General features: G+C 49.8%; 3 protein-coding genes across 3 annotated transcripts; 1 reads left to right on the top strand and 2 right to left on the bottom strand.

Annotated features, from left to right (window-relative positions):
• Positions 1–246: 246 nt before the first annotated feature.
• Positions 247–9,651, bottom strand: LOC126576305 (protein eiger). Its single transcript, XM_050237523.1, has 7 exons — positions 9,182–9,651; positions 8,919–9,026; positions 2,134–2,681; positions 1,873–2,065; positions 1,624–1,782; positions 1,285–1,545; positions 247–1,156 (listed from the first exon to the last, which is right to left on the bottom strand). Exons 1-7 carry the CDS (start codon positions 9,338–9,340, stop codon positions 887–889), a joined length of 1,698 nt encoding a protein of 565 aa, XP_050093480.1. The 5' UTR covers positions 9,341–9,651; the 3' UTR covers positions 247–886.
• A 1,396-nt stretch (positions 9,652–11,047) lies between these two features.
• On the top strand, positions 11,048–13,351 carry LOC126577036 (probable lysine-specific demethylase 4B). The gene is made up of 3 exons (XM_050238426.1): positions 11,048–11,444; positions 11,506–12,458; positions 12,520–13,351. Exons 1-3 carry the CDS (start codon positions 11,331–11,333, stop codon positions 12,791–12,793), a joined length of 1,341 nt encoding a protein of 446 aa, XP_050094383.1. The 5' UTR covers positions 11,048–11,330; the 3' UTR covers positions 12,794–13,351.
• An 86-nt stretch (positions 13,352–13,437) lies between these two features.
• On the bottom strand, positions 13,438–19,717 carry LOC126577037 (uncharacterized). The gene is made up of 4 exons (XM_050238427.1): positions 19,287–19,717; positions 15,246–15,786; positions 15,088–15,154; positions 13,438–15,008 (listed from the first exon to the last, which is right to left on the bottom strand). Exons 2-4 carry the CDS (start codon positions 15,727–15,729, stop codon positions 14,999–15,001), a joined length of 561 nt encoding a protein of 186 aa, XP_050094384.1. The 5' UTR covers positions 15,730–15,786; positions 19,287–19,717; the 3' UTR covers positions 13,438–14,998.
• Between the last annotated feature and the right edge of the window lie 7,061 nt (positions 19,718–26,778).

The raw sequence follows: 26,778 nt of genomic DNA, 5'->3' as shown, positions 1-26,778 counted from the left end.
TCGATGCCGTGCAGGAATGCGGCCTGTGGCGTGTGCGTATAGATCGTGGAACCCTCTCGGAAGACGTGAGCAGCTTCAACGATAGCTGAAAGCCGGAATCAAATGACGAATTCCGTTTTCGAGCCTCCAACATCCGGGAAGAGGAGGGGGGGGACTGTTGAGTGTGGGATGGAAAATACTTTTCTTTCTCGTTTTTCGTTATTTTTCTTTCGCAGCAAAAAAAGGCACTTGAGGCATCGTTGAGCGTTCAGCGAGCGAGAACATCTTTATTGGCGGAGAATATGCGCTAGACCTGGCACCACTTTTAAGGGTCCAGCATCCACTCTTGGTGCAATCGATACTGGGGAGGGTTCGAGGCGGGCTCACTTCTTACACGGCCCCGTATCTCGACCACCACGGAGATGTTCCGTTCCGGGTTTCGCAGGAAAATATCACAAACGATTATGTACCGATCGGTCGGTGCCATGCATATACAACGGATAAGCGTGCTCATAGGCGACAAGAAGAAGAACAAGAAGAAGAAGAAGAAGATGGTGGTTAAACACAAACACTAAAGAGATGAAGAGACGACTTAACGAGTACTACAAAGGGCGCGGTATTTTAGTAAGAAAGTAATAAATACACACACTAATATGGCTCTCGGCATTCCGGTGGCCACTCCAGTGCCACCCAAAATGCTTTCACACTTCATCCCATCGCTGCCGCACCTCCCACTGCCCCCCTCTCTCACCTTCACTCTCTCCTTATCTCATTTCAAAACCCATCTAACATAACTACAGGTACGTTGCAATTACAGCCTGTGCCTCGAGTGTACGCGTTCATAATACAGGGGATACAGGGGATACAGGGTCAAAACTGCCGTGATGGCACGTCGTCGTTGTCCTCTCTAGACATTCCGCTTGGCCACCTGCGCCGGTGGCAGCCGGCCCACCTTGAACGCACCGAAGAACGTCTTCTCCGGGTACATCACATGCTGACGGCCATGATCGACGTCCTCGATGGCAATGGGCGTACCGGCGGTCGAAATTTCCGCCAATCCGGCCGTAAAGCAGGTGTTGGTGTTCTCGCCCCGGGCATGCACGGTACAGGACAGATGCTTCTGGCCACCGATCAGCACCTTAAACCCGTTGACGTCATGCTGGTTGTCGTACGTTATCTGTGAGAGGGAAACCAGAACCAGAGAGAAAGAGCGAGAGAGAGAGAGAGAGAGAGAGAGAGAGAGAGAGAGAGAGAGAGAGATGACAATTAGCTAGTGATGATTTCTTCCTAGGCCTAGGCCCTCACCTGAGCATACACGTAGTAGAGACCGGGTTCATTGACCGTCAGCTGTTCACCATCGAAGGTGAAGATGCGCGAAAGGACAGAGTGCTTGTTCGCTTCACCGCTCGCCTGCCAGTGCGTGTGCCGGGTGTTCCGATGGCGCACACCGTGCACGAACTGCTTCACCAGATGGACACCCTTGGCCACCGGTTCACCACCGTTCTGTGCGGTGCCAGCCTTACGGGTACGCATCCGCACGCGCGTTTCCGGTGTCATGACAATCTCCTGGAAGGACATAATTCAATTGACACGAGGGAAAGAGATGAGCTAGCTGATGGTACCGAACCCGGGCTCGTTGCTGACCTTTTGTGTTCCTGGATTGCCAACCACCTTGGGGAATCGCGTCTGTTGCAGTAGTGCTGCCCGTTGGCTGCCACTTCCCTGGTCCACACTGGTGGCCTGCACTCGGCTGTGGCGATTCAGGATCGCGGCCGGAGCGCTGGTCGTTGGAGCTGCGTTCAGCTGCGGACAGGAAGGGGCACCCAGTGTTAGTGACTAGAGAAAACGAATCCCACTATCCATCAACATCATCTTCTTCATGCCCTTAGGTACCTGATTGCGTGCGTAACCATGCCGTGCACTCGATTCGTAGGCAGCCGACATTGGTGGAGTGGTACCCTGGTGATGATGTCCTTCCCGGCGACCGTGAGCCTGGTCCTGGTGGTGGAACGGTCTGATGCTGATCGATCCGTACTGTTGAGTGGGTGCGTGATGAGGGACCGCCACCGCCGACTGTCTGGAACTGGAGAACGAAGACACAGTGGGACTTCCCGGAAATCCTTCATCAACGGGGATGACGGTACGTACCTGTTGCTGCTGCTGCTGCTTTCGACATCCCAGCGGAACATGTCGGATGTGGAGGGTGGCGTCACGAGCTCTTCCGGCCGTTGGCGCAGCTGCTCGTAAATCCGGTGCGGTCGCCGGGAACGGTTCCGCCGCGGTACGTACGGTTCATCGACGATCGGTACGCCCTGGTGCGTGACACCGGAAATGGATCGTGCACGTCGCACGGTCCCACCCGATACACTGATGTCCTCGCCGGCGCTCGCATCATCAGCGAACCGTAGGTCGTCCTCGTTGGTGGCTGCACCGTTGGTGTCACCGGTGGCCATCGGCTTACGCCATGCTTCTAACAGCTCTCCTTCTGCTTCTTCTTCGTTCTCCCCATCCAGTTCTGCGTACTCCGACCGACCGAGGACTCCCGTGCCGACCAGTGAACTGTCCTCGTCATCGCCATCGTCCTCGCTGTCGGCATCATCATCGCCGGCATCGCCACCATCATCCCTTGGCTGCGTGTCAAAGTCCTCCGACTCGTACGCAGTCGAGTATTCGTCGCCGTGGTCGAACAGTTCGTTATCAAACTGTACAAACGAAGCCCAACAGAGGATCACATTTATTAGAAACAAGAAGTAAATTAGGGAAAGCAACCCAGGAACTTTTCCTCGTTACTGGGAAAGGGGACAGTATCTATGGTTTGAAGTAGGAAAAACCGGAGGTCCATTCGAATGCAAAACGGAACAAAGGGGTTCAGAGAGAGAGAGAGAGAGTTCGTTAAAAGTTTAATTAAGCCTCTTGTGATGCGGGTCCACAGACCCGCGTACTGCCTATGTGTGTTCCGCTTTTGTCACTGGCGGTCCTGTGATTGGAAATGGATTTTCCCTTCTTTGGAAATCGCGATACACGCGTCTGTGTTTCAGTTCTTTTTACAACGAGCTGTCCCGTTTTTGCAATATTACGAAACACACACGGTTTTATGCTACCAGACCAGTTCTCACAGCTCATCAGATGGATGGACGTATCATTCGCGCGAATAGCTCCTCTCGCCCTCTCTCTCTCTTTGCAGCAGTCGCGCCCATAAACTGCGGGATGATTAAAATGTTGTGACAGGATAAATTACACCCAGTCGACAGTTATTCGCGACGCGAAATCCATGTTTCTAATTTACTCGCTTTTGATGCTCCAAAGCGCACCAGCCGCCCGGAGCGAATTTTGAGCGGTGAGAACAAAGTTAATGCGAACCGCGTCACACCGTCCACACCAGCATATTCCGTCTCATTAATCATTGACCGAGATCGAGACGTAGCGAGTGAGGAGACCGAGCGGACCGGCGATAGTGTTGGCGAATTAAAAATATTTCCAAAAAGCCAACCGGAGCACTACATTAGATTCTACGGACTCCTTGTTGGTTTTTGGCGAGCGAACACCGGCGCGTGCGTCATTTGGAGTTGGTTCGGGTGGACAAGTGGTTCCAATTCAACTAAAAATAATATCAAAAACTTACTCCGAACTACGAACCCGTAGACTCTTGGGTCAATGACGTTGCCGGTGCCGGGGTGATTTGTGTGACTAATCCGGTTCACGTTTTCTCCCGGAATCCTTTTTGACCTAGAGGTCGGTTACTAACTCGCATGACCAACCGGCGGGGTACCCACAGCATGATGTCGATGTTTACAACTCTCTGGTTCCCCCCGGCCACGACTGACCAATGAGTCTTGCGGTGAGTGGTAGGATTTGCGTGGGATGGGATGGTCACCGGTACCCTAGGCCACGGTTTAAGACCCTTTTTCCCTTGAAACAAATTTCTTTTCATCAATTTCAACCTCCCCATGGGCGACCAAGGGCCTCAGTGTTTTGACAGACGTCGAGCGTCGAGAACACAGCAGGCTATGTTATGCTACTGACCCAACGTAGTAATCATTGGCCAGAGGCCATTCTACTTGGGTGGCTTGTTCTTTGTGCGCTAGCTTTTTGGAGCCACTGCCTGCCACTGAAGCCATGTGCCCAGAATGTACTTCGATTGAACTTGTATTACTAAAGCGGATAGAGAGCGTATCGATCGCACAGTAAACAGTGCTCGCTGACCTCGACCGAGGCCGTTTCTAGTCACCATCACGCCCATCGATAACTTTAAAAATAAGACCACCCCGCATCACAGCATGACACCCATGAAGACGCCATCATACGCCACCACAGATACACGGTGCACACTCGGTGACATCGCACGAAAGCGGAACGATAAATCTTTTCGGCTAGCGGTCGGAACCCCCGGCGGTGGCCGCGCCTATGCCCGCCCGATTGACCGGTTGGTTTGCTGTTGTCATTATCAGCGACGCCATCACGATCCACGCTCTCTGCCTTCTCCCTCCTGATCCCGGGGGGGATCGCTTAATCAAGGATTGTAGGCGCCCGGTTGCCGTCGCTATGTGCTGAGCGTGTGGTCGAGGTACGTGGTACGTGGTGTGTTCAAGAAGAACCTTCTTTGCGGTTTTTGGCGATGGCCAGCTGCAGCTACCACCCCCGGCTCTCGCTTTGAACCTGAATTTGTTTATGATTCTCGTTTCATGTCAGCCGAGTGGCGCCCGCCACGTATGATATTTATGGGAAGAGAAGGAGGTAACCGTGAAGCAGAGGCAGCAACGATGCGGGGTGATTCTGCCGGCGACTTATAAAAATTAGGTTTCCCTTTGAACTAGCGCTTTGCGGAGTTTGTTTGCTGATGCTCTGTTCAGCTTCCATTTCATGATAGGATGCTTCGCGAAATGGCCAACCGTGTGCAGTTATGTAGAGGCACAAATTAATTTGGAGGAATCGTTCTGCACCATAAAACATGGAGCTGGCCGAAAGCAAAAAGGTAGAAGGAGCTAATAAACTTGCCAAAAACTAATTGACGCCCGAGGACTTCATCTAATGAATCCCAAACCCTCATTAGCGCCGTAGTGAAAGTCACAGCGATCACGTTTGTACTGCCAGCATGCCAGCACCATGCCTGCCATATCGTTAAGATGTTAAAAATAACCCAACGAATCATTCATCGATATATATTTGAATCTCTGGCCAGCGGGCGGTAAGGTAGATGAAAAAATTATAATCCCGACACGCGCTCGCCTGTCAAGCGATTAACGGCGGAAGCAGCGGCGGCGTCCACTGCCACCCAGCCACCCACCCGGCCAGCCAACCGGTCAAACCACGACCACGGTGCGCGGTGAATGCGATGAATGGGATTGAAAATAGATTCCCTTTTTCCCTCAGCTGTTTATGATGAGTTTGTTTACATGTGCGTGAGAAGGAAGAAAGAGAGGAGCGAAGGAGGACCTCTTGCCCCCGTGAACGTGATCGCCGCTAGAGTAATTATAGCCGTGCTTCTTCTAAGGAAACAGATGTATCCGGACATGTTACATGTGTACCAGCGGAGTAGATGAAGTTAAGTTGCATTAGATAACTTGTTTCCCGTACTTCTCGCTTCTTTCTTGGAGTTTCTCTAATCTGACCCGTTCTGTTCCGGCCACTCGGACTTAAAGTCCGACTTGAGCGCGTGCGACGCAACCACGGTCAAGAGCAAGGCCTGATGTGTCACGCTCGAAGCGTCGAGGTGGCGGTTGATTGTGACCTTTCTGGGTTTCTCCGCCGTCACAATCACATTGCACCCAATGGCGGGAGCGATAGTGATCAGCATCGCACTAGCCGCGGCCATCAATGAAGACATAGTGGCTTAGCGCAGCGTAGTACAACCACCAACTCCATAAATGGACCATGCCATGAAGACAAGCAGGAATGATCTATTATAATCAATTCTGGTGGCCATTCCGTGACACACTGGCATCGATCGAATCCGCCTGATAGAGTTCCTCGTTTTGAAGGGCAAATTGTGTTCGTCAAACTGATTATAACATCACCATTATCGCCCCTTTTACCGATCATTATTTTGTAACAATCCTTCGAGAGGCATACATACAAGCTGGGATGAGTAGCAGCTCCGTCTCGAGGAGCGGTCCGGACTTTCCGTCGGATTCCGACGAAAGTGATTGGAGAGAGTGATAAGCACCCGGCGGCGGCGCCCACGATGGGCCTAACCAAACACTATCAGCAGCTAGACGAGAGCTCCCATCGAGACGTACGTATGCGGCAAACGAATTGTCAACAAACCGCACAGTAATGTGGTGGGTTGGTCCGTGTTGGTAGGGACGAGAAGTCGAACACCAGAGGGCCTAGGTCATATTTGTTTGTCGGCGACAGTCTAGATTGATGATGGATGCGTCCAGTGCATCCCAGAAGATGGTGATGATTCTGATTGCTATTCCCACCACCTCGCAAGGGTCCCAGAGTTCGATTGAGTTAACGATTGACAATTAGGTGCCCCCTGCCACGTGTCTGTTACCTATTCCTAGCACTCCTGGCACTCCTGGCACTCTGTCTGTTCTGGGATTTTCGCAACCGACCACCCGGCAGCACACAAAACCATTGCATCATAAATTAATCATCTCCGGGCACTGTTCAGAAGCGCGACCAATTTTAATTAAGCATTCTCGCCGACAAAGTAAGACGTATGATCGTGCGAATGAAATTGATGATAGCAGCACGTTGGTTCCTGCCCGCGATCTTTGCAACAGTTGTTGGGTATGCAGTCGGCAACCCAGCACCACTGCACCACTGCTGCTCTTCTCGGTGTACTCGGTGTGCTTTCCACGAGATGGTCAAAGTCAAGGACAAAGGTCCGTGCGAGCGTTGCCGCGGCCAGTGACGCAAATCGGTCATGACAAACAGCGCACCGCGACCTGTAGAATCCCGCTGAGAACATTTTACTCCCGTTGGTCGCACGGCATGAAAATGGCTCATAAAACCGACACTTGTTATCCAAACCATCATCATCATCATCATCGTTGTGGCGAACGCAGCGAAAGTAAAAAAGGAAAGCGTTCATTTGGCTTCTCAAAAACCGTTACGAGGGTCCCGGTGGCGAAAGGCGATCTTAGACGATCCTTCGGTGGCAGTCGGCGGATGAAACCCATTACCCCAAGCTGCGATGCGGTGAATCACCATGGTTACGAGCAAATGGTGGCCACACCATGACCACCGACGCGCCACCGACGGGAGAACCATAACCATATTCTGATTAATAAACCAAAAATAGATCGCACCGCGTGCACCGCGTGCATTACGGTGCATTCTGTAGATGCAGATGCAGAAGCGCAGCGCAACAGCGATGTTTACGAGAATCTACAAATGTTCGTCAGATGATACCGAAGAGTCGTAGCAGGCGCTCCGTTCTGTGCACTCTTCGATGGTTCGAAATGCAAGTCGCAATACGCATTTGAGAGGAGCAGCGTGGCGTGTTTTGTGTATCTGTCGTGCACGTGGCCACCCCCCGGACCCGTTGGAATGTTCTAAAGGTGTATTTTGACAGGTCAAGGATTTTAGGGAGCGCCATGCAGGCCACACGGAAAGGTTCCTCCAGCATCTAAAAATAGCTGCCGAATGGAGTCAAGGATGCATTGCTTCGGTTTGATTTATCGCTCGGTGATAGAGCGCGTCGTGTCTCATGTGACCTTGCCGGTCCGGCCCGGCCCAGAAGAACTCACGCCACTTCACCATGGTTATGAGGTGTTAGAAAAGTGTCCAGCTAAGGCTAAGGGCATTGGAACACTTTTACACCGTACGAGACACGTACGATGATCCGCAAATTATGAGAAATGCGCCATGATTAATGTGGCCAACAAGTGAGGTACATTTGTTATCCCGGTCGCCGTCGGCAACGTCGTAGCCCTAGAATCGAATGTGCGCCTGTGTGTTTGGTCTCGATGACTCGTTTGGGTGGCTAATGAAGGCGGTGGGGGACCCTCCTCAGCTGAATAATCATCGCATTTGGAAGACATTTCTCATTCACACACTAGAGCCGGACGGGCCCTATAGAAAGTCACCCCCTCGGGAGACAGATGACCTGCAGAATCGCTAGTGCCGAGGGCTGGAAATTTGATATCAAACCCACTGCAGGGTCCGATGAGTCACCGAAATATTTATCGCCACTATCACTGGGCGCCTTTCCTTCTCGTAGTTGGGCGGGGAATTCAATTTCATCTCGCGCACACTGACGACACTGACCAGTCGAGACATTGTCCAGGGTACATTGTGTGTGGTCCACAGTTGACTTCCAGCATGTTCTTGTAGACAATGTAATTGAAACAGAACTGTTGAACCGGTGATGCTAAGCAGTGTTGACACATTCGAGAAGGTTCCTTTTGAGTAGCTCCAGTATGTTTCTATTGTTGCTCTTCTTCCAGAGCTGGGTTCGGATTTCTGAACCTGAATCTGAAGATTTATTGGACTGCAAAAGGCGTTGGCCATCGACGTGGGCCATTTGGCAGCGTATCTCGGACCACCAGCTGGGCTTTTCCCCTTTTTTGGGAACCATTTTATCCATTCCGGTTCTGTTCGTCACACTCCCGCCAAGAAGCCCCCACCGCCAGACTGTCCAACGCCCACACACGGATTGATAGTGGAGACGGTGGCAGTGGCGGCATCACTACCACAAACCATGACCACACTGGCCGCAGACAGACCCCAAAAAACCGACCGAGGATTATTGTACATCCGGTTCTGCCGCTCTTCTGTCACTTTCCAGAATCTTATCGTTCTCGACTCCGTCACCACGCAAAATGGGGGAGGGGAAGTCAAAATGATGATCCGCTGCGGCACCTGATGCACTCGACCACAAATCTGATTAAACTTTAAATTGTCGCTCAGACAGACTGGGCCAGTGAATGCCGCCGATTCTTGTTAGTAGAGATGCGTTGCCTGATGACCGGTGCAATGGGCGCACTTACCTCATAATCGTTGAAATCGCCCGCTCGCGGCATCGACAGTTCCTTCAGCTGCAGCTTCAGATCGTCGACTTCACGTTGCAGCGCATCGGTCACACTCAAATGCCAGACCTGGAGGAGGAGACGTGCGAGTGTTAAATTCGGCCAGTAAGCTAATGTATCCAATTGGTCCATTTTAATGCCACCATGTGTCGGTTAATTAAACACAAGCTGGCGCAATGGCGGCAGCGATCTCCCGCGGGACCATTGTTGAATTGGTGGCTTACCTCTACGCCAATGACTGTGCAGCAGAATGCTACCACGAGCGTATATCCCAGTACTGCCAGGGCACACTTGGCGGTCGATTTCCGTGCACACTTTGCCTTCAGCTCGTTCGCGGTCGCGTTCGGTAGATTGAGAAACGGTTTCAACGATTCCGCCGTCATGATTGCGTTGCGGTTGCACTTATCACTCGCGCAGGGAAAAGGGCAACAGTCCGCACACACCCCGATGAGATACCAAACCGAGAAACACAATTAACTATATCACGCTCAATGCTAAGTTCGCTTCACCGCGTTAAATAGTCCATCCTGGGCGTCACCTTTTCTACTAGACGATCGCAGAGCACTATGTTTCGTCCGGAAACAGCGAGACTAACGCGTGATCCACACACTCCGGCTTCTGAGCATCAATTAGCAGCAAACATTCCAACACGCTCGATGATCTCGCCGTCCGCCGAGCAACTGAGCGGCCGCGGATGCTGTACTCGCGACAAAATGATCTTAATGCTTCCCGCTGACCCCCGCTGAGGCGCTCGCCGGCGTGCGCGTTCTAGATTGGACGCCGCACCATGCCGTTCGCAGCATCTCTCGCTCTCGCGTCGATCATTTCTTCTACTCTTGTGTTGGGGGAGGCCGGCTCGCTACTCTCGGTGGATAGCTTCTCGCGCGATCTCGCGGCGGTTGTACGGACGTGCGATCTTCGGATCATGTGCTACCGCGCATTTCTTCTACTCGGAACGCAGCGTCTGTTGCCTTCCGTAGTTTATTTATTTTGGATCATCTAGCGGGTGCCATCGATGGCGGCAAATAGTAGCTCCTTAAAGGGGCTAAGGCATTCCATGCGCGGTTGGTATTTGACGGCAAGGATCATTGCTGGGCAATGTCCATCTGAGGTGTGGTTTGAAGCAATTATTTCGCAACCAGAGTGGCAACCGCGCGTTGATAGGAGAGCGAATCATGCACGCTGCTTTCTACCAGTCATCGTTTGCTAATATATGGTCTGGATAAATCATTAGTAGTTTGTATTGGCTGCGGGCTCACGACTCCGAGTTAATGATTGAATCGCCGATATCACTTTTTGATAAAAATCAACAACAAATTGTGATGAAAAAGAGCTTATTGCGCGTATTGCTGGTAAAAGCATTAGCCGCGGTGATGGCCATGGTCATAAACTTGAAACCATAACCTTGCGCAACATTCTTGTGAGAACGGTACTGCGGGGCTATTTGATCTATTCTCTGTTCAAATTGACTTCCATTGTGGTTTGCCTGCGCCCCGGGGGCCAAACTATAAGATCAATCTAAGATCGATCCAAGACGCCGCAACGGTTCGCGTAATTACTTGAGCAGATGGTGATGGGTATAGTGGCGCCGACGCGGACACAGACGGCCGAGTCGTCAATGGCTCAATCGAATGGTACTATTTTCGCACAAGTGGCGGACACATTTGCTACCATCGGAATGCGACGCATGTTCGGTAGCGCCACTGAGTCGTAAAATGAGATTATAATAATAAAAGTTGATGTGTTTTTTAGCCTGCACGCTCGACGGTACCCAAAAGCCGTACCCCGCTGGTTCGCTCAAACGATGTCAACGAACGCATTACGCACGCACACACCAGTAAGCCAGAGGAATGTAAGCAGTGAAGTAGTTCTTGTTAAATTTGTACTTTTAATAATCTTTTGAAACGCGCACGCGGCGTGGTCGCACCACGTTTTCCGTTAAAAATTTAAACTGACGCCAGCTGTTCGTTTCCTGCAGATTTCTCGCAGTTTCTGTTTAGCGGGCCGGGTTCGCTGCTCGAGAATGACGTACATTTTTTATCTCGCTCTGTCCGATTTTCTGTACGAGAGAGTGAGTGAGAAAAGGCATTTTCGTCTACCTTTGCTCTACCTTTTAAAATCGTTGCTAAAAGCACTTTTACCGCGTAAAATCGCTGTAAAAAGAGGGAAAATGTTCACAGTTCCGTTCTATTCCATGCACTAGACCAACAAACTGCCCTCTGGTCGAGGTTCCCGTTGGAATGGTAAGCCAGGAAAGTGCAAAACGCAGCCCTCAGTGCAAAACCAGACCCCCTCCGGGATCAAAACAAAGTCGCGAAAATAGCAAACCGTGATTGAAATCGGAACCCGCGGCAGCGAGAAGCTTCCCCACAAATGGCCGAACCAAGGATAATGGTCTTCCGGCCAACGTGGGACGAGTTTCAGGACTTTTCCGCGTACATCGACTACATGGAATCGAAAGGAGCACACAAAGCTGGGCTGGTGAAGGCAAGTGCGCCGCCGGGGAGGACTTCGAGAGCCGGATAATAAACCATCTCCGTTTTTGTAGGTCGTACCGCCACCGGAATGGGTCCCGCGCAAACAGGGATACGATGTGAAGGACATCAACATCACCATCCGCACGCCCATCTCACAGGTCGTATCGGGCCGGCAGGGCATTTACCAGCAGCTGAACATCCAGAAACGGTCGCTCACGGTGCAGGAGTTTTACGAGAAGGCAAAACAGGAGCGCCACTGCACACCGAAACACTTTGACTACGCGGACATAGAGAAGAAGTTCTGGAAGAATATCACGTACGTTGCCCCGATCTACGGTGCGGACGTACCCGGCAGCATCACCGATCCGGATGTGAAGGTGTGGAACATCAACTGTCTCGGCACGATCCTGGACTACGTGAACATGGACTACAACATATCGATCGCCGGTGTTAACACGGCCTACCTGTACTTTGGAATGTGGAAGACGACCTTTGCCTGGCACACGGAGGACATGGATCTGTACTCCATTAACTATCTGCACTTTGGGGCACCGAAAACGTGGTACGCCATCCCGCCCGAGCACGGTCGAAAGCTGGAGAAGCTTGCGGAACGATACTTTCCCGCCAACTATCAGGATTGCAAGGCTTTCCTGCGCCACAAGATGACCCTCATCAGCACGCAGGTGCTGAAGACGAATGGGATTCCGTTCAACAAAATCACCCAAGAACCCGGCGAGATCATGATCACGTTTCCGTACGGATACCATGCGGGCTTCAACCACGGTTTCAACTGCGCCGAATCGACAAACTTCGCGACGGAACGTTGGATCGAGTATGGGAAGCGAGCGTCCGTTTGCTGCTGCCAGCCGGATATGGTAAAGATTTCGATGGAAACTTTCGTGCGTCGCTTTCAACCGGAACGGTACGAACGGTGGCTACGCGGGGAAGACTTTGGATACCATCCGGAGGATCCAACGAATTACTACGCCGCACCGAAACCAATGTTGCCGAAAAATTTCAAAAGGTAAGACACGATGGAGTGAGTTACGGAGCAAGATTGCTTACATTGGACTTCTTTCGCGCAGCAAATGCCTGGAGCCGACCTGCAGTATTCCCCAGAAGCGCGGCTGTGCACCGGTGAAGATCGTGAAGAAGAAAAGCACAAAGAAGACTGGTGGTGAGAAGGCCAAAGATAGACTGAAATCCGTCTGGAGCAAGCTGGAAGGCCGGGAGTGCGGTATCGCTACCGACCTACTGATCGATGGGCCCGTGCAAAACACTAACAAGATACGGTTTCACACCCGGACGATCGAGCTACTGACGGATACTCCCGTGTGTAACGGTGGAGCAGTCGGTTAGACGGGAGTAAGATACAGGAGCAAGCGGGCAACCGTTCACCCTTTGTGCTGAACTTTGAGCAATCAACTAGATCCAGTCCCTCCCGGCGATCACCGGATCACCGGTGTAGACGAATTCGCTCTAAGGCATAGCGGAAGAGCAGAAGCGGTTAGTTAGTAAATGATATTGTTAGTCCATTTTCGTTGTGTGTAGGCCATCGAGGGTCCCCTTCCCCGAGGTTTTTGTTTGAGTATTTGTTCGCTGTTCGAGCGCAAGCTAACGCTGATCTCACACCCCCACTATGGGACACTCTCGGGCTAGAAGATTGTGATTGGCTTGACAAATGAGAGCGTGCGGTATTAACGGAGGTTTTGTATTTTTCGTGTTTCGTCTGCCCGCGATAGGACGCGACATAGCAAACATTTTGAGACCGAGCATCTGTGTGCGTGTATTAGGGATAGTAAGAGTGAACCGCATGTTGTTTAAATTATCCTTTATTTTTACGGTATGTGACTTGATTTAGGGAAATACTCTGACCAGCCACCTGGCATAAATATATTCGTAATTTGTTCACTATCATGTCTCTGTGTTGTGAATTTCGCTCCCATGCACTTACCTGCTTCAAGCGTACAGAAACGCACCATGCTCCCGTTATGTTGGACCACAAAATTCCAATTTCAAATAATGCACCACGAATCCATGATATTATTTGCAATAATAATTACAACTACCATACATATATACACACATATACAGCATTGTCTTATAGTTTCTTTTCAATGAGTTTTGAACGATACATTGGCCAATAACGACGGGTTGTTCATCAATAGAGAGTTGGTTTTCATTATTCTTTACTCTTTCGTTAAACTGTCCCATTCTCCATGCCATTGTTATTCCTTTTTGCCTTAAAAAAAAACTTAAAACATAATGAGCTCTTGTCCCCGCTTTAACTAAAGTCGCCATACTCCCGCAGTCTTCTGTGTCATGTCATAGATCATCATCAACCTGCAGATGCTGCTGCTCGAACAATGTGACCCCCGCTCGCTGCTGCTGCTGCTGCTGCTGCTGCAGTTGCCGCGTGCTATCATGAACGACTCCCCAAAAAGCGTGTAGTATAGTTTAGGTGCATGTATTTCTAGATGTGGGATCATTTCGCTATAGTCTTGCCGTCTTCATTCGCAACTCACAAACTTATCAAACATTAGCTAAACTGAACTGATTCAGAGAGTCTGTCGAAATTAAGCCTAATTTGATAAACCTAGTAATATTAACTAGAGCTAGTAATACGAATCGTTTACTTCTGGATTTGGTTTCGCGCACCGTCACGGGTGTTTCCGGTTTTCCGGGCGATACAGGGTTGATGCTAACTTAAAATTCCTTGGATGGTGTTGTGGCAATGATGCGTTGGACGTTTCGTTCATTCGTTTAAAATAATATAATGTAAAGCTCTCTCTCTCTCTCACTCTTCAGCATCTCGATCCACACAATCGGTGGAAAACAGTGAGTTTTGATGCGGACAGATCGCGAGCGTGATCGCAACTTAGGACAAACCGAGTATTCTGAATACTTGTACATGTTCCTGTTCCCATAGCTGTGCACTGTGTACTGTGTCCCTCCTGTACCCATTCCTGCCTAACTCTTAACGCTACGCAGCCCGCAACTAGTTGGCACTCTAATACGTTCAGTCCTACCCTTCTACTCGGTGTCTCGATTTCCCGGGCTTAGCTTCTATACCAATTGTGTTCCGTGTATTCACCTTCATCAGGAAGTTCGAGATGAAAGTTTGTAAATAGATAATTTGTTTAAGTATCAATAGTAATTTCGAACAATAATTTAAGTTTGATAAATAACTGGCCTCTAAACAGCGTGTGTATGCTTTCCAATCGTTCATGTGTTCATGTGTATTGTGATTTACATATAACATTATATGCAACCGGTACTAGATTTCGCTTGCAGCCCTTTGTTTGGCCTTTAGCGCTACAATGTGAACGGTGCTGGGCAGAGAAACCGTACCTTTCCGTTAGCTCGAAAAGCTCTCCAATTGGTGGGGGGGGGGGGATGATTGAATCGTTGCAGGTTAATGGTTTGAGTAATATTGTTGTGAAATGTGTTTTGTTTTTGGCTCGCTAGCCTTCCCCGTTTCCCGTTTGGCGGATCTTCATGTGTCCTCTCCGTAAAGATTCAGTAGATGTGGGGTCGATCGCTTAGTCCAGCACGGCAAGCATCTTAGTTCCATCTGGAAATGAAGGAAAGAGTCTGCTTAGAGGCACAACTTCACATATAAGGCAATGATGGTCGACTGGTGGGATACTTACAGCTGAGCAAATCGTTGAGTACGCTTACGGCCCATGTTGCAGAGCTTAAAGTGGCATAAGGACATGTCTGTGGAGGAATGGAAGAAACCGTTCCGATTATTCTACAATGACTTTAACCCTCGGGATCCAATGCAATTGCTCGTTGATGATGTACTTACAGTGATTATTTTTCTTTTCGGCTTTGCTCTTCTGATGCGGGATCTCCCTTTGCATCACGTCCGTCTGGTCGGCCAGATCCGTTCCGTAAGCACTTAGACTGCGGCCATTGACCACGGGTGGCAGGCCACCGGTGCCATCACCTCCATTCGATACACCAGAAGTCGATCCGTACTCGGCCGGAATATCGTCCAGCAGGGAGCCTTGGTCAAGCAGAGAGTTGCGTGCCGCGTGCAACAGTTCCCGCTGTTCACGTTGTCGCTGCAGATAGGCTTCCTCGCGCTGCTGATGCTCGGCCTGTACGGCCAGATACTGTAGCAGACGTAGCTCTTGGTTGTGCAGCTGACGGAACTCGTCGGCCAGCTCGCTGTACAGTTCTTCCATTCGCAGGGATTGAGCTTCCGGTTCCGTTGGGCGGCCCAGTGCTCGGTACGGTCCCACCGCCAGCAGCGTAACCACCATTAGGAGCGTCCAATGGGTAATCATTTTTGCACTGTTTTCTGGCTGCTCTTCCTCTGACCTCTAACCTTTACAGTATCGGTTCTACAAGACATCAAAGAAGGGGGGGGGGGGGGGGGGAGAGAAAAAAAAAACGAACTGTTAAGTGCTTGCAGTATCCAGCATTACTTTCTATCAAATCCGGACGGCGGAAGACACGATGTTTGATTAAAAACTTTTCGTTTCGATCGAATTTTTGGCTGCAGGCACTACGCACTTGAACACGCAATGGGCGCAATTAACTTGCTGGACAACTGTTTGCTTGAAGCCTCGGTAATCGAAACGTCGAACGCCACGTGGCACAACCGTGGCTCTGTTATATGGTCGTTGATAAGGCAGTTGCCTTTCTAGGAAACTCCTGCGGTTAGTTAAAGTTGCCAATATTTAAACAAAACAATGGATACACATGCCAATGGCCTAGGACCGGTGCATTGCGAAAACAAGTCCTTCAACTTCGATTTCAAGGTCTAGGTTCTGTTTGAAAGTCACGTTGCGTAACACGAGATCGGACTGCAAAACTGCAGAATGCAACTAAGGTAACTACTAGCCTGTTGTTGGGGCTATTATATAAAACTAGGAACTGGAAAACCTTGGCTAGCCTTACAAGTTCTCTGTTACTGTAGCAAGTTGTTGAATGTTTTGAATCAGATACTAAGTATACAGTGTGTTTAGAGTGCAAAGGATCTCTGTGATTTCAATGCATAAAAACTTTCATAAAGAAGCGTTTTACTATGTGAACACTTCCAGTATTTAGTAGCCATTTGCTATACTACTGCTATCTGCAATGGCAACCAATGAGAGGCGGCATTTGCACCTCCATTATAGCCTATCAGTACGCCGCGATTCGTGATCGCTTCCTTGTGCTAAACCACGCCTTTCCATGGAATCGCCTTTCAAAGGAATGGAAACTCGTACAACGACCTCCTTCCGGTGCTCCACAACCACATCATCCCCCCCGCTTTAGCATCCCTCATTTTTGAAAGCTTTCTATTCTCAGCTCAAACATCTTGCATTCAATGTTTTGTGTGGGACTAAAATGAGAGAGCGGGAGAGCCAAGAAATCCAATTAATCTAACCGCATAAATGATGCCGATTCTTCATCCTTCCGGTTGACGAATGATTCAAACTTTTCTGACATTTTCCTTGCTTTGCTAACCTTCACCTTCCCGGTAATTAGAAGGCATGTTGAACATTAGCCATACTAACTCATTAAGATAAAAACCTTTGAGAAGTTCAAGAGGAGACGCATCGTTCACCTCGCCATGTGCCAGGACAACCGGGATTTGACCGGTTCCTCAGCGGTGAAGTCACAACCTTTGAAGGTTATCGCTGCCTGGGCTCACGGGGCAAGCTGTCCCGATCGACCCGATTCGGTATCAGAGTGGAATCGAAATCGTACGATTTCCGCTGAGCCAGCTGCACCACCGATGACAAAGTGCCGCGTCAACCAACCGGGTGTGCCCACCATCACTCGCTCGAATCATCGCTTATCAATCGGATGGACTCATTTGCGGGGTCACGATCGCACGTTAGCCAGCGCGGTGCAGCATCTCGAGCATCTTCATCGACGAACGTGAATCAATCGTTAATGACGTCAAAGAATGGTAATGACGATGGAAGGCAATTTTTTTTGCGCGCGATTCTTGGAAATGAATTAAAAAAAAAAACTCACATTTCGCGCATCAGAAATTGATGTAATGTAGGGCAGCTCAATACAGCGCAACATGACACCAGGCGGGCATAACAATGATTTCTAACAGCATTAAAGCGAGAACTGATCTCATGTGGACGTCATAGTGAATCCACAACGCATGGATTTCATCTTAGAAAATAGAATCGCTTCTCCTTTAAAGCCTGCACGGTTCTATCAACAGATTGTCCCGTGTTGGTGGAAGGAATGGTCTTACTTAATCCTGCACGTGGGTAAACCAACCCTCGCTGTATCGAATGTAGATTATGTTTATCAACACGGTCGTATTCTGGGAAGGATTTGGCCGAAGTTATCGTCGATAATTTACCGCTGGCTTCTAAAATCGCAACCAAATCATCGGAACCCTTTCCAGTGGGTCGCCGTCTTGTGGGCGCGTGTGTGGCATCGCATGATTGACGTACGGACACGCGGGACGTCCAACGCGTTTAAGGAAGCCATAGGAAGAAGGCGAGTGACGACGTCGCGGATGACGCTAAATCTGTTCATCAGCTCATTGGCCATCATCGTTCCGGTGCATGGCAAACGTCAAGTAGCCCGATGATCTCTTGCGTGTTTCGTGAGGATTTCAATCAATTCAAGCAAATACATTCGATCTGCCTACGCATCATGCTGGTGCTGCTCTAGGAATAAACCTCGTCGAGCTGAACAGAAGAAGAGAACTGGTTTCGGTAACCATTCGTCAGCAGCTCGTTACCATGCTGGCTGCGGTTTAAGATACATTAAAAACATTGAATTATCCTAGCCACAAGTCAGTAACCCCCTGGGGGAGATACTACGACCACCAGCAGCAGCAGCAGCAGCAGCAGCAGACAGCATTTGAAATCGTTGTTACCGTTAATGTAGTCGCATGTACCCTTCCGAGAGAACGATTTTTGCGTATTCTTCTAGGTGAGTCCAACTTTTTCGATGGTTTTCTAGAATCGATTATTTAACTGCTACAACATGTGGTTTACTAGAAAAAGGGAAATATTGCCTCAAGCATCATGTACAACCAACAGCTGCATTTGTTCACAGCCTTACATGAAGTGTTGGCTGGATTCGCTAATGATTGCTAGTCAGCACGATTTGCTGGCTGAGTGCTGGTGAGCATGTTTTCCCATTTTTGAATTATGCTGATTTTAACTCATACGCGAGTCGCCAACAAAGCCAAAGAGCGCTTCGAAGCAACAGGTAGCTCGTGAAGCAACAAGTGCTTGGTTGGTTCCCCCTTCTGAAAATGGACAGGATCGCCGCCACCGACCGGTGAGTCCGCGAGTTTTTTTTTCCTCTCCTATTGTTGTTGCTGCCACTCTTGCTGTTGTTGAGGTTGAGGCTCAAAACGCTACGTTATTAAAACGCGATGATCCGTGAAGCAGACGGATTCGATTTTGCATTCATCCATCGCCCGCGGCGGATGGAAAACAGGAAAGGCCATCCCCATCCCCAACTGACCGCATATGGCGCCATAAGCCGCCTACCCGAATGGCCCCAATGGCCAACCAATATCCTTGTCCCGTTTTGTCCTTTTTGGCTTGTTTTTTCCCCCCCATCTTTTGCTTTTTTTTTAGGGAGTCCCATGGCCCTGGTGGTGCTCAACCCTCGCTCGCGTGTTATTATTTTTAATTGTCTCTTTAGTGCTTTCGGCGATTTTGGTCGTCCTGGCGTCCTGCTACTCTAATTATGGATTTCCGCGAAAGAAAAGGGCGACAAACGCGTGAGTCATCGTAACCGTGGCAGGACTATTGGCATTCATTTCATGTGTTAAAAGTGTTTTGATAAAGAATTTCTTAAAGTTTTTTTATGTTATGGAGAGATACACCAAACCAATGAAAGATATTGTAATATAATCATTCACCTTTATGTAATGTTGTTTGGAAGCGTTGCGGAATGTCCTCTAATCCGATACCACTGATTAAACACTTTAGTCTCTTAGAATATGCAATTCTTGCATAAAGCTCTTCACAATGAATTTATTTAACGTCCACGATCCACTCGGTCCTTCAACGGAGTACCACGTGCACTACACATAAGCCTGGACGACAAATCTACTGCAGAGCGATCACATTCGCGTGGTACAAGCCACACGCCACGGCACCGTACGATCAAGCGGGTTCAAGGAACCGATAACAAGCAGAGCCAAACCGGCGGCACCTGACGTACTATCGAACGATCCGTAAATTTAGCGGTAGCGATTGGTTTGAAGGAGCGCAAACACTTGTTGCTGATACTGCTGGCGCCGTAGTCACACTTTCGCGTTGTTGCGATTGTTGCGCTCGAGCGCTGGAACAAAACTGCTGCGGTTCGCTTGCTCGGTCACCTCTTTATATAGAGTAACCGAAAGGGAGGGCGGTGGTGGCAGACGGCACTGGCAGCCGGCGGTTCCACGCTCCGCACCGAAACGATCGTGCGCGCGGCCTCTCCTTCGTGCCCTGTATCAGTGGCGTGGCTTCGTGCCTGCCCGACCTCCCGGGAGCCTTCTTGCTCGGCGCACGGTATGCCCGCTATCTCCCAGCCAGCATTAGCTTCTTCGTTTCTCGCTTCCCACCCCCTTGCCATCTCGTCTCGACTCGTGCTTGTCTCGTAGCGTGTGCTGTTACACCATTCTGCAGCGGCGAACCGATTCGATCTTGTCTGACTGGCAAGAGCCGAAAAGGGTGCACGCTTGCTGACTCGCTCGCACACCACGAAAGGCCCCGAAAACGCCTACCTCCCCCGTTCCGCTTCCTCCTTTGACTTTTCGGTCGGTGGGATTTAAGGATGTGCTCAACTTTTCACCAGCCCACCAACAACAATCAGGAGATATTTTTTGGCAGACACATTAAGCACGGAGATGACTTCATCTCCACGCGGGAATCCACGCATCCGACATGTGTTGATATGATTTTTCCGCTTCTCTCTCTCTCTCTCCCCCTCGTTCTCACTTTGTAGCTTTTTCCGTTTTTATGGCGCAACGGTCGCTGGAAACTCATTAATAAAATACATTTGATAACGACAACGCTCGGGGCCGTTACTTCCATTAAACGATGTGACAAAAGTGAGTTAAATGCGCCCCAAAAAAGCGCAGCTATTGCGAAGGCCACCAGTTGCGGCGTACGTCATCAGAAGAATCGCGGGCAGACGTCCTAAGATAACACTCCTCTTGCACAACAGCAGCTGCGTGGTGGCCTGTGGGTAAAAATGTCCCCAAATGGATTGCAAGCAAAAGTGCTTAAAAATGAGATTTCTTTAAACAGCATGCAAAAGGAGCAGCAAATGCACTCTTAAAAAAGCTAAGTTTTCACCGTTTCTTCCATCGAAAAGGGCCGAAAATCGCAAAAAATTTACAAGCTACTAGGCGCCTCCATGGAAATCGCATTATTTTTTTAATTTACCACTCTTGCATTTTCCCGGTTGTTGCACATGCAGCGGGCAATCGTGCTTATAAGTTTGCAAAGAAAAGTGGTTGGTGCATTCTAAACTGCAAGTTTGTGAGCTATTTTCATACAACACAGGCGGCAACCGGTACTGGCGAGCGGTGCTGTTTGCTGGCACTCGCCACCGTTGTTGTTGTTGTTGTTGTTGTCGTCGTCGCCGTGGTTGGAGGCTCGTTCGAGTCAAGTGTGCTGGGTCACGTGAGCAGCCACGAGGCACACGGGGCAGGACGTGTTTGTTTGTTTCCTTGCCGGTTTGTTGATCGGATGTTGCATACATGTTATGTGCTGGAATCGGTTACAAACCGATTTCCGGAATTTCACTTCATGGAATAACCAGAAGCGTACGATCCATTCTTTATCGATTGTTTCTGGATCATTCCATGGAAGGCTGCGTCTGCATCGTAACGCGCCAACGCTTAAGGTCACGGAACCGTCGTGGCAATGCGGCAATGCATCGACCGTTTGCATCAGATTTTTGCGACCGAAATCAATGGCGTCACCCATGCTCCAAATAACGGTCGTCGGGCGTTTAGAGCATGCGCACGCTTATGTTACTATGTGTGGCGGCGTTCGACGATCAACCGCCCGATAGCATATCGTTGATTGCACTATGTCCCTCCATGTAGTCGGCTTCATTCACGGAATTTATGGTAGGTGAATGGCACGAACAGGTGCCCGGTTGATCAGACCACAGAGCCCAAGAGGTTTCGGTGTCTGATGATGTGCCAAGCACGCCCGATTGCATCATTCCTTTGCAAAAACGCATCGACACTGTCTCCCTCAGACACGCAATCTTAAGATTGACGCGCAAAGAAGGCGATCGGCAGTCCTCAACCACCACCACCATCATGAAATTGTATGCTTCTGTTCCGACTGAACCTATTATTTTGCACACTCCGAACACAAACACACCCGCGTGCTCCTCTACGACGGAAACTAGTTTTGCCGTTTTTGGGGAAGCGCGTTCGCCACGGGTCGTGGCCCTTTCTTACGCTCCTCGGTATCACTCTTTCATCAGATCGTTGATGCGGTCCAGCTTTTTGGCGGGAATTCCAGTTTCCAGTCGGTAGCTCTGCTTTGGTAGCCCAGCATACAACGTCGTTGTCGCGCTGTCCCGGGACGTGGCAAAGCAAACCGAACCGATAAAGTCGTAAAAACATCGCGGCTACGATCGGAAGCGAATGACCTCTTTGCGCCGCTGTTACGCTCGGTATTTTGGCTGGTGTGGCTGCGGTGTGTGGAGACGGTCCGAAATACCGGAGATTCCATGACGGCCACTCGACTAGGGTCGACCAGGACCACAAGCCTCCAGACGACGCCATTGGTTGGTCCGCCCATCGGATGATCAATGATGTCTGTCGATCTCTCTTTCGCGTTTCGTCTGCGCACTCTCGGAATGTCCGGTGGTCGCAAAAGATGGTATTCTCCCTTTTTTCCTTTGGATTCTTTCGCGTTCTTTAGCCATCGGTTTTCGGGGCAGTTCTTGCTTTACGCGCCGCGACGCGAAATCGACGATGAACATGAATGAACATGAACGCGGCCTTGACCGCGCGAGAGGCGGGCCCCAGCGGGTGTCCGCAGTGGCAATGATTAATGAGTTATCAGTGATCGAATTGGGTTGTGTATTTGTGGGGAAAAAAATGGACTAGCGCTGAAAATTGATCGCGTCTATTTTTAGACTCGCTTCAATAGTTTCATTACCCACAAACTGAGGGCCAATGACGCGAGGGGAATTGTATATTGTTGACGGAAGGAGGAGCTCCAAAGAGGACGGTGGGGGTCTGTGCGAGGATCGCGTGAGGATCAGTTGTCGTCATACGAACGATGGCTCGTCACCGTCATAGTAAACATCAACATCGTTGACTGTGTCGCTGCTTGGTGTCGGAATGACCCACACGTTTCATGAAGCCGCCCATAAACCGCCTCAACCGCTCGTTATCGGACGGGGATCGCGTCAGCTAGTGGTGGTTTACAGATTACCCCCGGGGTGATAACCACCCAGCGAGAGTGAGAAAGGGACCGAGACCCATGTGCCTGATGCCGATCGTCGATTTGCTGATAAAGCACCGATGTCAGATGTCGTCCCAGATTGTGCAAGATGATATGACTATATGGCGACCCGTCGCTTGTTCGATCGATTGGCGCACTGGCGCACCAATCCGTCTAATCTCTCCCTCCTTTCTCTCGCACTCCCCCCGCTGAGGGTCTGTGTCGAGGTCAAACCCTGGGCACACGTTCGATGTTTGATTGGCGTCCAGTGTTAGTAAACTTAGAATTGCCTGATCATCCTTTCCTCCTGATAGTGCGTCAAGCCCTTTAGGTGTCGTTTCTAATCTATTTCGTCGGCACGACGGACATTGTATAAGGAACGTTCGAGATCAAATCAATATCTATTTATAAAAAAAATCCAGCCAGCGAATACCCTCCACTCCACCCCTCCTCCAGGTACTGGTGATGATGATGATGACGATCCCAGGCAAATGATTTAATGCATGTTACACAGTTAAGTTGTTATCAGCGTATGTATGCACGTCACATAGACCTAGAGGGACTATGTATTTCATTGTGCAGTCAGCGGTCTTGTCTTATATACTGCAGGACCTTGTCTAATGCAAGCGAACTGATGTGACCACGATAACCTTCCAGCACGGCTCGAGATCGGTTCGGTGGGTTGCGCAAACGGAGAATGGAGGAGGATGTGCATCCTACCAACCACAATTACACGATGCCGATCATTACAAACTCAGTGAAGGACCTCATCATGCAGCTTTCGGAAGGACGTTAACTACCCCGTGAATCCTCGACAATGGCTGAGTTTAATCAAAAGTTTAGAAACGATCAATCCTAAACTTAACAAAATGACCAACCACCAAAGGTTTACGAGTACGAGGTACAATTGGCGCCATATTTTACCACGACAGGAAGCGCTACGTTGATGGCATCAGTCAGCGCCGGGAACGCTGCCAGACTCCTGCTCGCTGGTGTACGACGCAATTAAACTTTTTATTTCACTCCCCTTCCCCCGTCCATCCTAGGCGGGGCGACAATTCCAGCATCCCAGACACCCTTATCAGGGAGCATTTGTCGCCCTACCGTACCCGGGACGGACCCGATGGTCATCTCGGGAAGCCCACGAAGTGTGGCTCAAAACCGGTCATAAAGCGAAAAGTTTAACATTTCTTGGAAGCGGGAATCTGCGACGTGGTCTATTTAATTTCACATCCGCCCATTGCAGTACAGGGGCGGTGATAAGACATGGGCCCGACGGACCAGGCGCACGGCAAGGTGGTCGATTTGTCGATTCGAGAGGCGGCCTCGGTGCCGTGAACCGTGCATACGGTAGCACATCCGCAATCACATCACGCTCATCATAACAGACGCCACCGCAGGCGATTACGGCGATTCGCAGTCCGCTGTTCGGTTGTTTTACTTTTTGGTGGCCTCGCGTAAGCCATTATTGAATGAATTGTGAATGTAGCTGCAGAGCTAGGCAACCGTTAGTGAGAGAGAAATGCTTCAGCAGCACCAGTGATCATCAATCGGGAGCAACGACACTCCGATCTGGTGGCCGCTTATCGTCCAGCTGTGGGTTAAAGATGAAGGACTCCTCTAGGTCTAACGCACGCCAACGCGATCTTTTTCTAGATTGCGAGGAACGAGCCTCTTCCGCGAATCGCAATCGCGTGAGTCTGGAAGCAAGAAGATGCTTTGAAATCGATGGAGAAAGTGAACACGGCCAGCACGGCCACAATGAAATTGGGTGGCTAAAGCGCGATTGATGACTAGGATGCTACTGAATCAAACGAATTCGTTATCATTCGTGTGGCCGTTCTACACTACACCTCTTGACAGATTATGATTAGCAATTACGTGGGACAGCTTGATCGTGCTGTAAATAAATCCGCACCTCCGGTCGAATATTACTCAATGCGGTCCGGGATGTTTCTAGACCTTGCTTGAACCTGATAGTAGTTCTAAATGATTCAGCAAAAACCCGATGAATCGATCGTGTTATGAAAGAGGAACTGTTGTAGTTCCTTTTAGAAGCGCAAAACATTTTCTTAATACCAACACTAGGAAGTACGAATGAGGAATGAGCCATTCTGTGAAGATGATTTGTTAATCTGCCGCACTTAGCTCTGACGAGAGAATCCTCCACATTCGGTGCTGCGGCGAATTTTAGCATTCATTATGATAATGAGAATCGTGAATGAGCTTTCAGCAACACCGCACGAGTGGGTAGACAGTCTTCCTGTAAGTGTGAATCCTTTCGTACGGAGCTCGAGCGCAGAAGGTTTTGCTGATGTGCGTATGGTGTTAAAAATAGACCATGACCAAGGGTGGTTTCGTTTCCCCGGCGGGGGCTCTAATATTTCGTCCCGCGCCTTTAGCAGCTCGTCTGGGGTGGACCGATTGAAAGGCGGGAGTTGGCGGGCGCCAATGACATAGGCCGTGGCTATCTACACGGCCCTCAATTTCGCGTCGCGTACAACCGCGCACGTGAATCTTATCAATCGCAGCCGAGAGCGAAGCCATTGCTCAGACATGGTCCTGGGTTACCATGGGCATTGCGGCCCTGGCACGCGGTTTGGGTCGAGCCCAGCCCCCGATTGCGTTTCTGTATGCCGTGTTATGCCGTCCTGCCAATCCCCAGCACGTTTGATACGACACAGACGCCGTCTGACCACGGTCAGAAGTCTAAGGTGCCCACCTTCGCCCCAAGCGATAATCACGTTTCACAAGCTATCAAACTGAGCTGAGCCTCCTTTTATCTGCATCATCTTTTATCGGCTACCATCCTGCAGAAGCGTGTGAAGCACGTGCATGTCGGAGAGCCAACATGCAGGTGCTTATCAGGAACTCGTGAAGCGGTACTAGGAAATCCATTGATATGGCTGCAACTTTCTTCCCCCCCCCCCCCCCCCCTGAAGCGTGATTCTACTGGGACATGTGTAGTGCGGTCAAATGTCGCTAACGTCAGCCAGGCATCTCCGTTGACCGCAATATTTCCGACACCGCCGAGCGATCTGGTTTATAACCGGATCCTTCACAGAAGCCAAGGCTGTGGCTTAATGTCTATGCTGCCTGAGATTAGAACGACTATTACGCCTGTGCAGCTGCTCTGTTCTATTTCCTCGGTCTCGGTTATAAAGCGCTAAGAATAACGCGCCTTTATTGAATAAAAGAAGTTGCTACAACTCACTCGTACGTCCGATTCTTGACTCGCTCTCGCTCTCGCTCTTATCTTATCACTCTGGGTGGCGGAGTTTCGGAAAAGTACCACGACAGATGATAGAATTACGCATCGTGATTCTACTCCAGCGGCGAGTCGAGGCTACCGTCCCATTATCAAGTCGATTTCTTTTTTGCCGTTCACAGATGAGTAGAAACGTGTACGGTTTAATTTGACCACTGCGAGCATAGATTACGATGGTCGCGGTGATGGCGACGCCAGCGGAAAGTGTTAATGACCTCAATAGGGAGTAATCTAAATCATTCGAGTTCGATTTTCGCGAATTGTGTGTGCGTGTGTCCGGGAACCGTCGTGGCGATAAGAAGTGGGCACGAACGAGCGCATTTACTAAACATGATGAAATTCATCAATGATTTGAATACTCTCGAATACAAAACGGGTGTTTCTTAAGCTTTCGGAGAATATAATCGGCCTCGGAATTCGCCAAATGACTCCATCAGCAAAATGCATCACTGCATCAAATTAAAAAAAAAGCGATGCTGCAGTAAAATGTTTCATTTTGTAGTTTATTCAACGAAAAGAATGAACCCGTGGGCATTCCTCGAGCTGCGTGCATGTTGCCTTAAAAGAGAAACAAAGAAATTGTCTGCGGAAAATGGGTTGCCCATTCGACTCAGCCTCATGAGATTGGTTTTCTTCGTGGCACGTGGTGTGGTGCGTTAGACAGTTGGCACTCATTT

Source organism: Anopheles aquasalis, chromosome 3, assembly GCF_943734665.1.
Source record: "Anopheles aquasalis chromosome 3, idAnoAquaMG_Q_19, whole genome shotgun sequence".
Taxonomy (NCBI): Eukaryota; Metazoa; Arthropoda; class Insecta; order Diptera; family Culicidae; genus Anopheles; species Anopheles aquasalis.
This window is presented reverse-complemented; position numbering and strand designations above follow the sequence as displayed.

Coding starts and splice junctions, on each gene's coding strand:
- LOC126576305 (XM_050237523.1), bottom strand. CDS start 9,340: ATGACGGCGGAATCGTTGAAACCGTTTCTCAATCTACCGAACGCGACC. Junction 1,783..1,872: donor ATGGTTACGCACGCAATCAG/GTACCTAAGGGC, acceptor TCCTGTCCGCAG/CTGAACGCAGCTCCAACGAC. Junction 1,546..1,623: donor GCAATCCAGGAACACAAAAG/GTCAGCAACGAG, acceptor ATGTCCTTCCAG/GAGATTGTCATGACACCGGA.
- LOC126577036 (XM_050238426.1), top strand. CDS start 11,331: ATGGCCGAACCAAGGATAATGGTCTTCCGGCCAACGTGGGACGAGTTT. Junction 11,445..11,505: donor ACAAAGCTGGGCTGGTGAAG/GCAAGTGCGCCG, acceptor CCGTTTTTGTAG/GTCGTACCGCCACCGGAATG. Junction 12,459..12,519: donor TTGCCGAAAAATTTCAAAAG/GTAAGACACGAT, acceptor TCTTTCGCGCAG/CAAATGCCTGGAGCCGACCT.
- LOC126577037 (XM_050238427.1), bottom strand. CDS start 15,729: ATGATTACCCATTGGACGCTCCTAATGGTGGTTACGCTGCTGGCGGTG. Junction 15,155..15,245: donor CGAAAAGAAAAATAATCACT/GTAAGTACATCA, acceptor ATTCCTCCACAG/ACATGTCCTTATGCCACTTT.